The sequence below is a fragment of the Hoplias malabaricus genome, chromosome 17, assembly GCF_029633855.1.
Source record: "Hoplias malabaricus isolate fHopMal1 chromosome 17, fHopMal1.hap1, whole genome shotgun sequence".
Classification (NCBI taxonomy): Eukaryota; Metazoa; Chordata; class Actinopteri; order Characiformes; family Erythrinidae; genus Hoplias; species Hoplias malabaricus.
In genome coordinates this window covers 36354974-36370186 of record NC_089816.1, presented here as the reverse complement: position 1 = coordinate 36370186, position 15213 = coordinate 36354974, and the positions used below count along the sequence as shown (strand labels likewise).

The 15213-nt window shown below is 43.6% G+C and overlaps 1 protein-coding gene across 1 annotated transcript; it reads left to right on the top strand.

The window, feature by feature from the left end:
• The first annotated feature begins 3865 nt into the window (after window positions 1–3865).
• On the top strand, window positions 3866–14921 carry chst6 (carbohydrate sulfotransferase 6). The gene is made up of 3 exons (XM_066649630.1): window positions 3866–3950; window positions 9065–9435; window positions 11801–14921. The coding sequence occupies exons 2-3, from the start codon at window positions 9070–9072 to the stop codon at window positions 12632–12634; spliced, it is 1200 nt and encodes a 399-aa protein (XP_066505727.1). The 5' UTR covers window positions 3866–3950; window positions 9065–9069; the 3' UTR covers window positions 12635–14921.
• The last annotated feature ends 292 nt before the right edge of the window (window positions 14922–15213 follow it).

Genomic DNA, 15213 nt, shown 5'->3' with positions numbered 1-15213 from the left:
GTTTGGTCTGAAGCTTTTTCTTCTGGGGGAGTTTGGCCTGAAGCTTTTATCTGAGGGAGTTTGGTCTGAAGCTTTTATCTGAGGGAGTTTGGTCTGAAGCTTTTATCTGAGGGAGTTTGGTCTGAAGCTTTTATCTGAGGGAGTTTGATCTGAAGTTTTCTTCTGGGGGAGTTTGGTCTGAAGCTTTTATCTGAGGGAGTTTGGTCTGAAGTTTTTATCTGAGGGAGTTTGGTCTGAAGCTTTTATCTGAGGGAGTTTGGTCTGAAGCTTTTATCTGAGGGAGTTTGGTCTGAAGCTTTTTTCTGAGGGAGTTTGGTCTGAAGCTTTTTTCTGAGGGAGTTTGGTCTGAAGCTTTTTCTTCTGGGGGAGTTTGGTCTGAAGCTTTTATCTGAGGGAGTTTGGTCTGAAGCTTTTATCTGAGGGAGTTTGGTCTGAAGTTTTTTTCTGAGGGAGTTTGGTCTGAAGCTTTTATCTGAGGGAGTTTGATCTGAAGTTTTCTTCTGGGGGAGTTTGGTCTGAAGCTTTTATCTGAGGGAGTTTGGTCTGAAGTTTTTTTCTGAGGGAGTTTGGTCTGAAGCTTTTTTCTGAGGGAGTTTGGTCTGAGGCTTTTTTCTGAGGGAGTTTGGTCTGAAGTTTTTTTCTGAGGGAGTTTGGTCTGAGGCTTTTTTCTGAGGGAGTTTGGTCTGAAGCTTTTTTTCTGAGGGAGTTTGGTCTGAAGTTTTTTTCTGAGGGAGTTTGGTCTGAGGCTTTTTTCTGAGGGAGTTTGGTCTGAAGTTTTTTTCTGAGGGAGTTTGGTCTGAAGCCTCTTTTATTCTGAGGGAGTTTGGTCTGAAGCCTCTTTTTTTCTGAGGGAGTTTGGTCTGAAGTTTTTTTCTGAGGGAGTTTGGTCTGAAGCCTCTTTTATTCTGAGGGAGTTTGGTCTGAAGTTTTTTTCTGAGGGAGTTTGGTCTGAAGCTTTTTTCTGAGGGAGTTTGGTCTGAAGCCTCTTTTTTTCTGAGGGAGTTTGGTCTGAAGTTTTTTTCTGAGGGAGTTTGGTCTGAAGTTTTTTTCTGAGGGAGTTTGGTCTGAAGCCTCTTTTTTTCTGAGGGAGTTTTGTCTGAAGTTTTTTTCTGAGGGAGTTTGGTCTGAAGCCTCTTTTATTCTGGGAGTTTGGTCTGAAGTTTTTTTCTGAGGGAGTTTGGTCTGAAGCCTCTTTTATTCTGAGGGAGTTTGGTCTGAAGCCTCTTTTATTCTGAGGGAGTTTGGTCTGAAGTTTTTTTCTGAGGGAGTTTGGTCTGAAGCCTCTTTTATTCTGAGGGAGTTTGGTCTGAAGTTTTTTTCTGAGGGAGTTTGGTCTGAAGCCTCTTATTCTGAGGGAGTTTGGTCTGAAGCCTCTTTTATTCTGAGGGAGTTTGGTCTGAAGCCTCTTTTTTTCTGAGGGAGTTTGGTCTGAAGTTTTTTTCTGAGGGAGTTTGGTCTGAAGTTTTTTTCTGAGGGAGTTTGGTCTGAAGCTTTTTTTCTGAGGGAGTTTGGTCTAAAGTTTTTTTCTGAGGGAGTTTGGTCTGAAGTTTTTTTCTGAGGGAGTTTGGTCTGAAGTTTTTTTCTGAGGGAGTTTGGTCTGAAGTTTTTTTCTGAGGGAGTTTGGTCTGAAGCTTTTTTCTAAGGGAGTTTGGTCTTAAGCTTTTTTTCTGAGGGAGTTTGGTCTGAAGCTTTTTTCTGAGGGAGTTTGGTCTGAAGTTTTTTTCTGATGGAGTTTGGTCTGAAGTTTTTTTCTGAGGGAGTTTGGTCTGAAGCTTTTTTCTGAGGGAGTTTGGTCTGAAGCTTTTTTTCTGAGGGAGTTTGGTCTAAAGCTTTTTTCTGAGGGAGTTTGGTCTGAAGCTTTTTTCTGAGGGAGTTTGGTCTGAAGCTTTTTTCTGAGGGAGTTTGGTCTGAAGCTTTTTTCTGAGGGAGTTTGGTCTGAAGCTTTTATCTGAGGGAGTTTGGTCTGAAGCTTTTTTCTGAGGGAGTTTGGTCTGAAGCTTTTTTCTGAGGGAGTTTGGTCTGAAGCTTTTTTCTGAGGGAGTTTGGTCTGAAGCTTTTTTCTGAGGGAGTTTGGTCTGAAGTTTTTTTCTGAGGGAGTTTGGTCTGAAGCTTTTATCTGAGGGAGTTTGGTCTGAAGCTTTTTTCTGAGGGAGTTTGGTCTGAAGCTTTTTTCTGAGGGAGTTTGGTCTGAAGCTTTTTCTTCTGGGGGAGTTTGGCCTGAAGCTTTTATCTGAGGGAGTTTGGTCTGAAGCTTTTATCTGAGGGAGTTTGGTCTGAAGCTTTTATCTGAGGGAGTTTGGTCTGAAGCTTTTATCTGAGGGAGTTTGATCTGAAGTTTTCTTCTGGGGGAGTTTGGTCTGAAGCTTTTATCTGAGGGAGTTTGGTCTGAAGTTTTTATCTGAGGGAGTTTGGTCTGAAGCTTTTATCTGAGGGAGTTTGGTCTGAAGCTTTTATCTGAGGGAGTTTGGTCTGAAGCTTTTTTCTGAGGGAGTTTGGTCTGAAGCTTTTTTCTGAGGGAGTTTGGTCTGAAGCTTTTTCTTCTGGGGGAGTTTGGTCTGAAGCTTTTATCTGAGGGAGTTTGGTCTGAAGCTTTTATCTGAGGGAGTTTGGTCTGAAGTTTTTTTCTGAGGGAGTTTGGTCTGAAGCTTTTATCTGAGGGAGTTTGATCTGAAGTTTTCTTCTGGGGGAGTTTGGTCTGAAGCTTTTATCTGAGGGAGTTTGGTCTGAAGTTTTTTTCTGAGGGAGTTTGGTCTGAAGCTTTTTTCTGAGGGAGTTTGGTCTGAGGCTTTTTTCTGAGGGAGTTTGGTCTGAAGTTTTTTTCTGAGGGAGTTTGGTCTGAGGCTTTTTTCTGAGGGAGTTTGGTCTGAAGCTTTTTTTCTGAGGGAGTTTGGTCTGAAGTTTTTTTCTGAGGGAGTTTGGTCTGAGGCTTTTTTCTGAGGGAGTTTGGTCTGAAGTTTTTTTCTGAGGGAGTTTGGTCTGAAGCCTCTTTTATTCTGAGGGAGTTTGGTCTGAAGCCTCTTTTTTTCTGAGGGAGTTTGGTCTGAAGTTTTTTTCTGAGGGAGTTTGGTCTGAAGCCTCTTTTATTCTGAGGGAGTTTGGTCTGAAGTTTTTTTCTGAGGGAGTTTGGTCTGAAGCCTCTTTTATTCTGAGGGAGTTTGGTCTGAAGCCTCTGTTATTCTGAGGGAGTTTGGTCTGAAGCCTCTTTTTTTCTGAGGGAGTTTGGTCTGAAGCTTTTTTCTGAGGGAGTTTGGTCTGAAGTTTTTTTCTGAGGGAGTTTGGTCTGAAGCTTTTTTTCTGAGGGAGTTTGGTCTAAAGTTTTTTTCTGAGGGAGTTTGGTCTGAAGTTTTTTTCTGAGGGTGTTTGGTCTGAAGTTTTTTTCTGAGGGAGTTTGGTCTGAAGTTTTTTTCTGAGGGAGTTTGGTCTGAAGCTTTTTTCTGAGGGAGTTTGGTCTGAAGTTTTTTTCTGAGGGAGTTTGGTCTGAAGTTTTTTTCTGAGGGAGTTTGGTCTGAAGTTTTTTTCTGAGGGAGTTTGGTCTGAAGCTTTTTTCTGAGGGAGTTTGGTCTGAAGTTTTTTTCTGAGGGAGTTTGGTCTGAAGTCTGATGTTTATTTACACGAGTTCTGAGACATGACAGTGGTTTTTTTGAGACTTGAAGTCGTTTCGTACGAGGAATGATGCCGTTCTGTTTAATGCCTGAGTCCTGACGCTGAGGTCTGACGATGTCCTAAAATGTACACCGTACAGGGTTTTGCACCAAATATACCTCCACACCCCCCCACCCCCACCCCCTCCGCCCCCCGGCCCCTCCTCCTCCTTCTGTTACTCCTCTGTTTTAATGTCCACGTCTCAGACCGAGTCTCAGTGACGGAGCCGAGAGCCACCGGACACTCGGAGCTCGTCTGACCGCTGCAGGAACAGCGTCTCCCCGCGAACACACAGCTCCAGCGCCGCGGTGAGTAGTGACCCGACCCCGCTCCGCAGTCCTCGCTCCTCCGGGGGACCCTCTGCGCTGCTCGGGGTTTTTCATCGCCTCTAAAACCGGGGACTTTAATACTTTCAGTGCTGTTTAAGGTGGAGCGGAGAGTTCCAGTATTTTGTGGCTGTTTTGTGTTTTCGAGTTTCTCCAGACTGTGGGTTAAACCATCAGATCACACAGGGACTGTACTGCGTGTGTGTGTGTGTGTGTGTGTGTGTGTGTGTATTTATAAATGTTAACGAAGGCTATAAAATGCAAATAAGTTTAATGTCACCCTAAATGACTTTAAACAAAAACTGAGTAAATGCCTGTTCCCCAGTATTTTCAGAGGTGAGCCACACACACACACAGTGCTTGTTTTTATAACTGTTGGGGCTCTTGTTGACCGGAGTGTGTTCAGGATCCTGAAGCAGGTGAAACTGAACCTGCTGCTGCTGTGTTTTTTTTTTTTTGGGATCCATTCTCAGTTTTCAGAACCTCTGAAGCCCCTTTGTGTCCAGGTGGCCTTTAGTGACCTTCCATATGGTCACTGCATTTCCCTTTACTCTGTGTTTGTGTTTGTACTGTGAAGTCTCGGGATGGTGTGTGTTATTTTGCTGGGCTGTTTGTTTGTGTGTGTGTGTGTGTGTGACTCCTGGTGTGTAAATGTGTAATTTTCAGTGAAGCTTTGTCTGAGTCTTTGTAGTTTTTTGGGGTTTATCAGTTTTTATTTTTAATTCACTCTTCTTTAGAATCCTCGACCTCTGACTCCAGGAACTGATATTAAAAATGTGTTAGCTGTTTAGTTTTATATTAATTTATTCACCGACAGGAGCTGTGTTCCTGACTGTTACTGATAATGAAACATTTATAAAAGGTATAAATCTTGTTAGTGGTTTAGATTCCTGCACAGGAACATTATTTTTTATTTCAAAAGAAGGTTATGTTGATTTCAAAGACAGCGGCAGGTTTACAGCTCTGTGCACTTCAGCGTTCCAGAAGAAAGAAGCGTAGTAGAACAGTAATAAATGAATAAAGATAATAATAATCATTATTATAATCATCACCTACCAGAACAGTAAAGAAAATCTCCTTCTAATTTGAGAGATGTCTGAAGTTTATAAACCTTTAATTCTTTTATTCTGGAGATTCATCAAAGCGAAGTCCCCACGGTCCACAGCCAATCATCGTTTTAGTTTAATTCTCTGTTAAATCTAGAACCTTTATGTCATTCTTAAACACCACAAACCGAAAGTTATTTCTCTTTTATCATCTCGTCTCTGTCCAGTGAAAACCCAGTGTCTCTGTGTTTGTGGAAGTTTAGTCTCTGCATCATTTGAAGACAGCAGCTGTCCTTCACACCGTGTGAACGTTTAATAATGAACGGACCAATAGAAACGCTCCAAAATGACTCTGACAGGGTTTTCCTGCTGTAACGGTGCTGTTGGGTTTAATCGGCCACAGAGGATATTTAAACATATCTCACTGTTGTAAATGGAAAGATGGCCCACGCTGGTCTCGTCCGGTTTGTGATGTCACATGACGCAGTGTTTTATTATGTTCTCGTGTTTAGAAAGCAAAGGTTTATCAGAATGTTTTTATTTTATTGCAGTTATAAATAAACCAGAGAGAAAGAGCTTTAGAGCTGAAGAAACCCTTCAGAAATATTCTTCTCTCTGTCTCTGACCTCCTCCCACTTTGCTTTAGTCTGTGTTCACTGTGCGGCTCAGGCCCGCCGTGCCCCTCAGCCTCTGGGCATGTTCTGCGCACCTCTGCGGTTTGTTTATTCTAATGTCTTACCTGCGCAGGTGTTCGCAGCGTTAACCAGTTACCAGTGCGCCGTCTGAGTCAGAGCTGATTACACTTCAGTTCCGAACCCTCACTGGTCTCCGGCCTCTCAGACGGTGGAGGATCAGGAGGAGAATGAGATCAGCTTTAACTCGGATTCTAGAAGTTTAACATGAATTGTGTAATATTTGTTTCCTCAGGGATTCTGGTTAAAGACAGTGGTCCAAAACCACTAAAGCGATCCTGTGTGTGGAGAAATGCTTCTTGAGACCTTGTTCAAACATTTCTTTTGTCCATTGATTTATTTCACAATGTCACTGATGTCTCAGTAGTTACTCAGCAGTTAATATCCATTCCCACATTAAATATTGAATCAATTACATTCTGTCGCCTGAGGCTACTGCAGCATTTAAGGTGGAACTGTAGTGTGAACAGAACTCTGCAGAATGAGAATCTGAGCTGAGGAGGGGGGTAATCTCTGATTGTGGAACTCTTCTGAAGGAGAATGAGGCTCTAAATGTAACTAAAGTGCAGCAGCTCCTCTGATATCACTGCAGACTGGTGCAGAGCTGCTACAGAGCGGCGCTAGTCGTCTGGGAATGAAGCGCTGCTCTGTTTTATTTGTGTTCTGATGAAGTATCAGGGTGTTGAAGGTCGTACTGTTTTGCAGTGGAGGTTTTAACCACTGCGCTCTGTAACTCAGCTCAAGGAGGAAGAGGACACTCAGAAAAAAGGGGGAGTGGAAATTAGAAATGGGATTCACCCTTAAAGTTATGACAGCGGCGGCGGGGGCCTCTTCAGTGTGTGTTGAAGCGTAACGTAAAGGGAGTTGTTCCTGTACGGCTCCATTTTGTTTTATGTGCCTGTGAATTTCAGTTATTTCATTATTATTATTTCTTCATTTGAAAAGCCCATGCTGCAGCTGATCTTCAGTGGCGACCCCTTGTGGGAGCAGCTAAAAAAATCAACAAAAAAAGAGCCCATTCAAGAAAGAAGCACAGATATCTGACATTATTTATAAACACCTCTTAATCCAGAAGTGACATCGTCTGCTGCTCTCAGTTTAAAATAAATCAGTCACCAAAGCATTTCTTCTGTCTTTTATTCAGAAACGTGCTGTAAATCTCCGTATCACCGTGACTCAGACTCAGACAGACGAGCGAGCAGTGCCACTAAAAATAGAAATAGCTGATATGTGCTTTTTCTTTGCAAGGTTTTTGATGGCGCTCCGTTGTGTTTTTAATGTTTTAAAGCGGGGCACTTTTGAAGTTCTGGACACTTTTAAAGTTCTGGAAGGTGAATTATCAGCGGTGTGACTCTGAGGCGGGGGCTGAGGAGGACTGTAAACAGAGGGAGAGTTAAACCCTGATGATCTGAGATCTGAGGAGGAGGGGGAAGTCGTCCCTGTCTCTGACCGTCTCCTGTTTGTTTAGTGATGATGTGGACGAGGTTTATGGGGGAAGGTGGAGAGTCAGGTTCATTCCTGTCACCTTTACGCTTCAGATTCAGATCTGTGATGTGGGCAGGAACTGAGGAGCTGCTCATAAACCCATAAACCTTTTATAACATCGCCGTTTCTGAGTCTGTGAGACCGTCCCCTCGATCTGAGCCGTGTGCTGGGACTTATTCCACCTGCCACTCGTCTCGTAAACTCTTTCATTCCAGTTGATTATTAAGCGTTCTGTAAATCCCCGAGCGGCCCAGGACTCAGAAGGACACGCCCAGACGTGATGAGTGTCACAGACATATTTGGCTTCTGCTCTGAAAGATGGAGCAATGTTTAGAGATTAAATCATATTTACTGAGCGTCCAGGCCGTCACACACTCCTCTGCACTGAGTCAATAAGATCAGACACAAACACACAACACTGCAGGGTTTACACCTGAATGATTAAACCATTCATTCATTCATTCATTCATTCATTCATTCATTCATTCATTCATCTCCTGTAAGCACTTCATTCTGATCAGGGCTGCAGCAGGTCCAGAGCTGACTCGGAATCCCTGGACACGAGACAGGAACACACTCACTCAGTCACACACTCACACACTCACTAACAGTCATACACTCACTCAGTCACACACTCACACAGTCAGTCACACACTCTCTCAATCACACACTCACACACTCACTAACAGTCATACACTCACTCAGTCACACACTCACACAGTCACTCAGTCACACAGTCATTCACTCACTCACAGTTATTTACTCACTCACTCACTCACTCACAGTTATTCACTCACTCAGTCACTCACTCACACACTCACTAACAGTCATACACTCACACAGTTATTCACACACTCACACAGTCAGTCACACACTCTCTCAGTCACACACTCACTAACAGTCATACACTCTCTCAGTCACACACTCACACACTCACTATCAGTCATACACTCACAGTTATTCACACACTCACACAGTCAGTCACACACTCTCTCAGTCACACACTCACACACTCACTAACAGTCATACACTCACTCAGTCACACACTCACAGTCAGTCACACACTCTCTCAGTCACACACTCACTAACAGTCATACACTCACTCAGTCACACACTCACACAGTCAGTCACACACTCTCTCAGTCACACACTCACTAACAGTCATACACTCTCTCAGTCACACACTCACACACTCACTAACAGTCATACACTCACACAGTTATTCACACACTCACACAGTCAGTCACACACTCACAGTCATACACTCTCTCAGTCACACACTCACTAACAGTCATACACTCACTCAGTCACACACTCACACAGTCACTCACTCAGTCACTCACATGCACACTCACACAGTTATTCACACACTCACACAGTCACTCAGTCACACAGTCATTCACTCACTCACTCACTCACAGTTATTTACTCACTCAGTCACACACTCACACAGTCATTCAGTCACTCACAGGCACACACTCAGTTATTCACACACTCACACAGTCACTCAGTCACACAGTCATTCACTCACTCACTCACTCAGTCACTAACTCACTCATGTAAATATAATGGTGCAACAAAGTACACACGGTCTCTCCTTAACTTCGCTGTGATTGGCGCCCCCTGCTGCTCGCACTGCGACTCTGTCTGAAATGAACTGTAGATATTGATGGAAATGTTGATTAGGAATTCAGTGTCTATTTAACTGACAAATAAATACAGATCACAATAAAACAATAAATAAAGATTAAACCAGATACACGGAGGAATAAATAAATAAATCTCCATTAAAAACAGATTTGTGCAGGTTTAATTCAAGTCATGATACATTGTGTATATATTTTAATGTATGTGTGTGTGTGTGTGTGTGCAGGTAGGATGCTGCGTTGCCGAGTGCCCGTGCCGCTGATGGTGCTGATGCTGCTGCTGCAGGTGGTTGCCATTGTGGTGTTCCTGGGTCTGTATCGCTGCATGGTGTCTCAGGACACGCCTCTGTCACAGGGAAAGGTGCAGGTGCTGTTGCTGTCATCATGGCGATCCGGCTCCTCATTTCTGGGCCAGGTGTTCAGTCAACATCCCTCTGTGTTTTACCTGATGGAGCCGGCGTGGCACGTGTGGACGAGTCTGCGGCGTCCCGGGGCCAGAGGCATGCGCATGGCGGTGCGGGACCTCGTCCGCAGCGTCTTCCACTGTGACCTCTCAGTGATGGACGCGTATCTGCCGCCCAACTACAACGTCTCTCAGGTCAGTGCTGGGAGTATGAAGATGTATCCCTGACTCATTTATCCGAGTCACATTTGTAAACGAAGCTCTGTTCTGTGTCAATCAGTAACTAATCACTTACTCATTTCACATGATAAGGGCTGAATCTCTGTTCTGGTGCTGCTTGACCCCAGTGCAGCGTTGGACACCATAAATCATGTGATGCTTCTTGATAGGCTGGAAAATCTGGTAGGAATAAAAGGATGTGCCCTCTCTTGGTTCAGATCCTGTTTATCTGACTGTTATCAAGTTGTTTATCTGAATAATAATAAATACTCTAATCATACTTTAGTTAAATATGGTGTTCCACAAGGATCAGTGCTCAATGACTAATCACATTAGTCAATCAGTAACTAATCACTTACTCATTTCACATGATAAGGGCTGAATCTCTGTTCTGGTGCTGCTTGACCCCAGTGCAGCGTTTGACACCATAGATCATGTGATGCTTCTTGATAGACTGGAAAATCTGGTAGGAATTATCAGGAGCTGCCCTCTCTTGGTTCAGATCCTATTTATCTGATCGTTATCAATTTGTTTATCTGAATAATAAATCCTCTAATCATGCTTTAGTTAAATATGGTGTTCCACAAGGATCAGTGCTTGGCCCTGTATTGTTCACACTCTACATGCTGCCACTGGGTAGACTAATCCGTAAACATGGGATTCAATTCCACTGTTATGCTGATGACACACAACTGTATATATCAGCCAAACCCAATGATGTTGCTTGTCTACGTAAAATAACAGAATGTCTAACTGAAATTAAAGACTGGATGATGTTAAATTCTGATAAAACCGAGGTCTTGTTACTAGGTACAGACACTCAGAAACATTCACTCAGAAATGCTGCTATTAATCTTAATAATTCAACAGTAAACACAGTACCATCATTAAATACATTTGATACTGATACATATCCAACACAGACAAAACCGCCTTCTTCCACCTACGCAATGTTGTCAAAATTCAGCACATCTTATCCTTAAAAGATTCAGAGAAACTAGTGCATGCTTTTATAACTTCACGTCTCCTCGCAGGGAGCTCGTGCAAAGCGTTACACAAGCTTTAGTTCACAATGCAGCAGCCAGGGTGCTCACTAGAGCTAGAACATTCGAACATATCACCCCAGTTCTCTCGTCCCTACACTGGCTACCTGTAAAATTTCGCATTGACTATAAAACACTCCTCTTAGCTTATAAATCTGAACTGAAATTACTGAACTTCTCATACCTTATCGCCCGTCACGTACACTTCGTTCACAGGATGCCCATCTACTCTTTGTTCCTCGCTTTAAGAAAAACACAGCAGGAGGAAGAGCCTTTTTTCACAAAGCTCCTCAACTCTGGAATAGCCTCCGGTTACTGTTCGGGGCTCAGACACACTCTCAATCTTTAAATCTAGATTAAAACCTACCTTTTCAAACAAGCTTGTGGTTAATCATTCACTTTCAGGTCACTCCTTCTCTATTGGTGTTCGAGCTGGTTTTCATATTATCACTGTTCTGTATTAACCCTTTCTGGAAACCACCAACACGCTGTCTGATACTAGGTCTGTTGTGTCTCCGGTGTCGACCCGAGGAGGATGGGTTCATAGGAGGCTTGAACCCGGATCTCTGTAAAGCTGCTTTATGACGACTTTTTGTTGTGAAAAGCACTATATAAATAAAATTTGATTTGACTGAGTAGAGGAGAAGACCATACATAGTGCACATCACAGATAATCCACTAATAATACTGCACCCAGACACTAATTCAACAGGGCAATGTTAATCTTACTACTCACTAAAAATAATGTTGACACACAGCACACTAAATGAGTACAGTGCACTACAGAAACGGCTATTTATGACCCACACTGTGCACTATGGAGGGTGTAGGGAGACATTTGGGATTCTGCCTCGGCTTCGCTGTGGTGTAGAAACCTCTCAGTGATCACTCCCACTTTCAGATGAGGAGAAATACTTTATTAAACTTTAGCCCCAACCAGAGGAATAGTTTAGGTGACAGTCGCGATAAAACATTATCCTCCAAGAGTCTGTTCACTCTCAGAGCGCAGGGACAGCGGGGTCAGATTATTTACCTGTAAACAGGGGGAAAACACTGAGACAGAGGAGTACGGGGCTTGTGTCTGTCGTCTCTTACACACTACAACAACACATCAGTGAAATAAGACGATGACTGAAGCTGGTGTGTGATCTGTGTGTGAATAACTCACTCACATTCAGACAGAGAGCAGAGACACGCATTAGAGTCTGATGCTAACAGTTTTACATAAGATCCTATGATGAAAATGCTTATTTGCTTAAATGCTTATCTCTCTCTCTCTCTCTCTCTCTCTCTCTCAGGTGTTTATGTGGAGTCACAGCAGGGCTCTGTGCTCCCCCCCGGCGTGTCTCCTGACTCCGCGGGACCAGATCAGCGTTGAGCCCGAATGTAAACTGAAGTGTGACGCCGTGGGTCTGCGGCGAGTGGAGGAGGCCTGTCACTCCTACAGCCACGTGGTGCTGAAGGAGGTTCGGTTCTTCGAGCTGGAGTCGCTCTTCCCGCTGCTGAGGGACCCCACGCTGGACCTGCGGATCATCCACCTGGTGCGGGACCCCCGCGCGGTCCTGCGTTCGCGAGAACAAGCCGAGAAGGCGCTGATGAGGGACAGCGCTCTGGTTCTGGAGCAAGAGGGTACCTTGCCTTCCGATGCCCAGCACAAGGTGATGCAGGAGGTGTGCCGCAGCCATGTGAGGATCCATGAGACCGGCGTGTTGAAGCCCCCCGAGTTCCTGCGAGGAAGGTACAAGCTGGTTCGGTACGAGGACCTGGTGAGGGACCCTCTGTCGGAGATCGAGAGCATGTACGAGTTCGTGGGGCTGGAGATGACGGAGACGTTACAGGAGTGGATTTATCGCATCACGCACGGCACGGGCAAAGGAACCAGGAAGGATGCCTTTAAAATCACGTCCCGTAACGCGGAGGACGTCTCCCTGGCCTGGAGGACTTCTCTACCGTATGAAAAAGTCAAACAAATACAGAACGTGTGTAAAGCGGCCATGTCCCTGCTGGGCTACCGTCCGGTGGAAAGCGAAGCAGAACAGAGGCAGCTAGACTCGGACCTGACCTCAGCGAAGGAGCGCTACCAGTTCGCCTGGCTGCCCTCTAAGTCCAGACGTTCCACTAAGAAGGGGTAGCGGTCTTCTAAAAGCGTTTTTTTTAAAGACTGACAGCCTCCGGCGTGAACGACAGACTCCGGGGTTCCGTTACACTTCGGATTTGAGCCTTACTTTGAGTAAAAATATGGCTCAGCTCTTAATGAAGAATTATTTATTGACAGTGACACAGCGTCTGATGGTGTCCAGCGAGCGAGGTCAGGGGATGTAGGTTTAGTTTTGTAAGATTAGGCCCAACATTTCGGTACAGTTTTAAAATAAAACAACCCTTATAAAGGTTTATAAATGGTTTAAAATCATCATTAAATAACTATTAGTTTGTAAATGCCTTAAAAGTCATTAATAATCACAGGCAGGAAGAGCAACACTGACCTGATGTTTGTCTAATAGTGACAGTGCCATACGTTTCTGAAAATGTCGATACGCTCGGACTTCAGAACGTGACTTTAATCATTTCATACGTTAAAGCAACTCCAGTTGAGGTCTGGTATTTTACTCCTGGGCTCCCCCTACAGTTTTACTGTCCTGAAATCATGGGGAGACAGAGGGAGGGGGATGGCTTCCTACCCTCCTCCGAAAGTTACATAGTGCGATTTCTGCAGTGCTGAGCCCAGGTTAACAACAACAGAGGCTCAGTTCCCTCTGTTAGAGCTCAATGGAGCTTCACAGTGATTTTGAATCTGGAATTTTGAGGTAAAAATATTACCTAGTGTTGCTTTAAACTAAGTTGTAAATACCTTAAAATTCATGGATAATAATCGGTTACAAACCAAGAGCCAAGAGGCTAAATTTAATCAAAAATTTAAATCTAATTTATAACTAGAAAAGCTGCACTTCTTGATATTTCTTGTGGATATTTGTGGGAGCTGATGTTCAGCTTCATCCTGACTGCGCTTTTAATTCACGGTACACTGGCTTAGCTCAGAAACATTACAGAAAGCTCCAAATAAATTGCTTAGGGTTGTTTTAAAATGACCTCCATGTCCACATTTAGAGTCTACTCATTTCAGTCAGGTGACCTGGCTCAGAGAGCACCACACACTCACTTATTTAAGGTGCTGCTCACTGAGTATTTAATAAATGACTTTTCCGTGGTTAGAGACACTCACCGTCCACGAGGAACATTCCATTGACGTTTGGGACACAGTCGGGGAATAAATCCTTTCCTCGTTCTGAGGCTCTGATCTGGAACGAAGCTCATCAGAACATTAACAGAGTGTTTAAACGGGTTTTTAAAAGAAGGTTATCCAGTGACGTGTACACGAGTGGAACACTGATATCTAGGACTTGTTGAGAGTAATATACAGAGGAAATTGTCTGGAAATCTACTATTGTTTGTCGTCTTGTTTATATTTTATTGTGTGTGATACGTTGTCCGTTCTGTCTGTGCTTTGTGAAGAGGACCACAGCGCCATGATTTAAAGTGTGTGATGACTGCTGTGCAGTGTTCTAAATCATTACATTCATTCACTCGTCACTCACTCAGACAGAAAGGGAGACAGCGAATTGATGTTTGTCTGATATTGAGTTTTAAACTGAACTTTATTAATGCCATCAGCTCACACTCCACTGGTTAACACTGACACCATGAAAACACTGATACATTCAGCCTGTCACTCAGTCCAACAAATGTTAGTTTATTAAATCATGTTTCACTCTGCGTGGGTTTCCTCCAGGTGACCTCCAGGGTGTGATCCCACCTTGCGCCCAGTGATTCCGGGTTACAGACAATGAATGAATGAATGTACACTGTGTAAAACAATGGACACTAATACAATGAAAGTGTCATGACCTTCTGGACAGAACGTGAAGTATGTCATTTCATATGTTAAAGCAACACCGGGGAAGATTTGGTATTTTTGCTCCAGGCACCCCTAGGGTTGCAGAGTGTAATTCAGTTTTACAGCACTGTGCTGAAATCAAGTGGGATAGGGAGAGATGTTCCATAGTGTAGTTTCTGCAGCACTGAGCCCGGAGAAGCCCTGTTCTCCCAGTGGAGCATCGCAGTGATTTTAAGGCTGTAATTATAAGGTGAATATGTGACGTAATGTTGATTTAAAGTACACCACGTTGTCAGTGATGTGTAAAAACACTGTTGGTGACTAATTGGTTAAATGGTTAAACATGAACTGATCTGAGAGACGGCTGATTTAACGTCGACTGATGGAGGACACAGGTTGTGGTCAGTATTTTGCGAGACATGAGGTTTAACAGTAGATGGATGTGGAATCATTATTTGGCTAAAAACTTCTCAGTCGCCCTTTCAGTGGTGTGTTATAACTGATTGTTAAAGTCTTTTAAAGTGTTTACATCCTATTTAATAACATTAATAAAGATTTTAAACCATTTATAAACCTGTGTAAGGGTTGTGTTATTGTTGTACATTTCCTTAAATCCAAACATTTTCTTTGTAAGGCCTTTAACTGAATCAGGATTTAGGATTAACTTCATCATCAGCAACACCAGTGTGTGTGTGTGTGTGTGTGTGTGTGTGTGTGTGTGTGTAGTTTAGTTAGTTCTGAGGAAGATAACGATGGACACTGTCCCACAACCCAGATAAAAATGGAAAGGCAGGAGCTTCTTACGTCTGTAAAATTCGA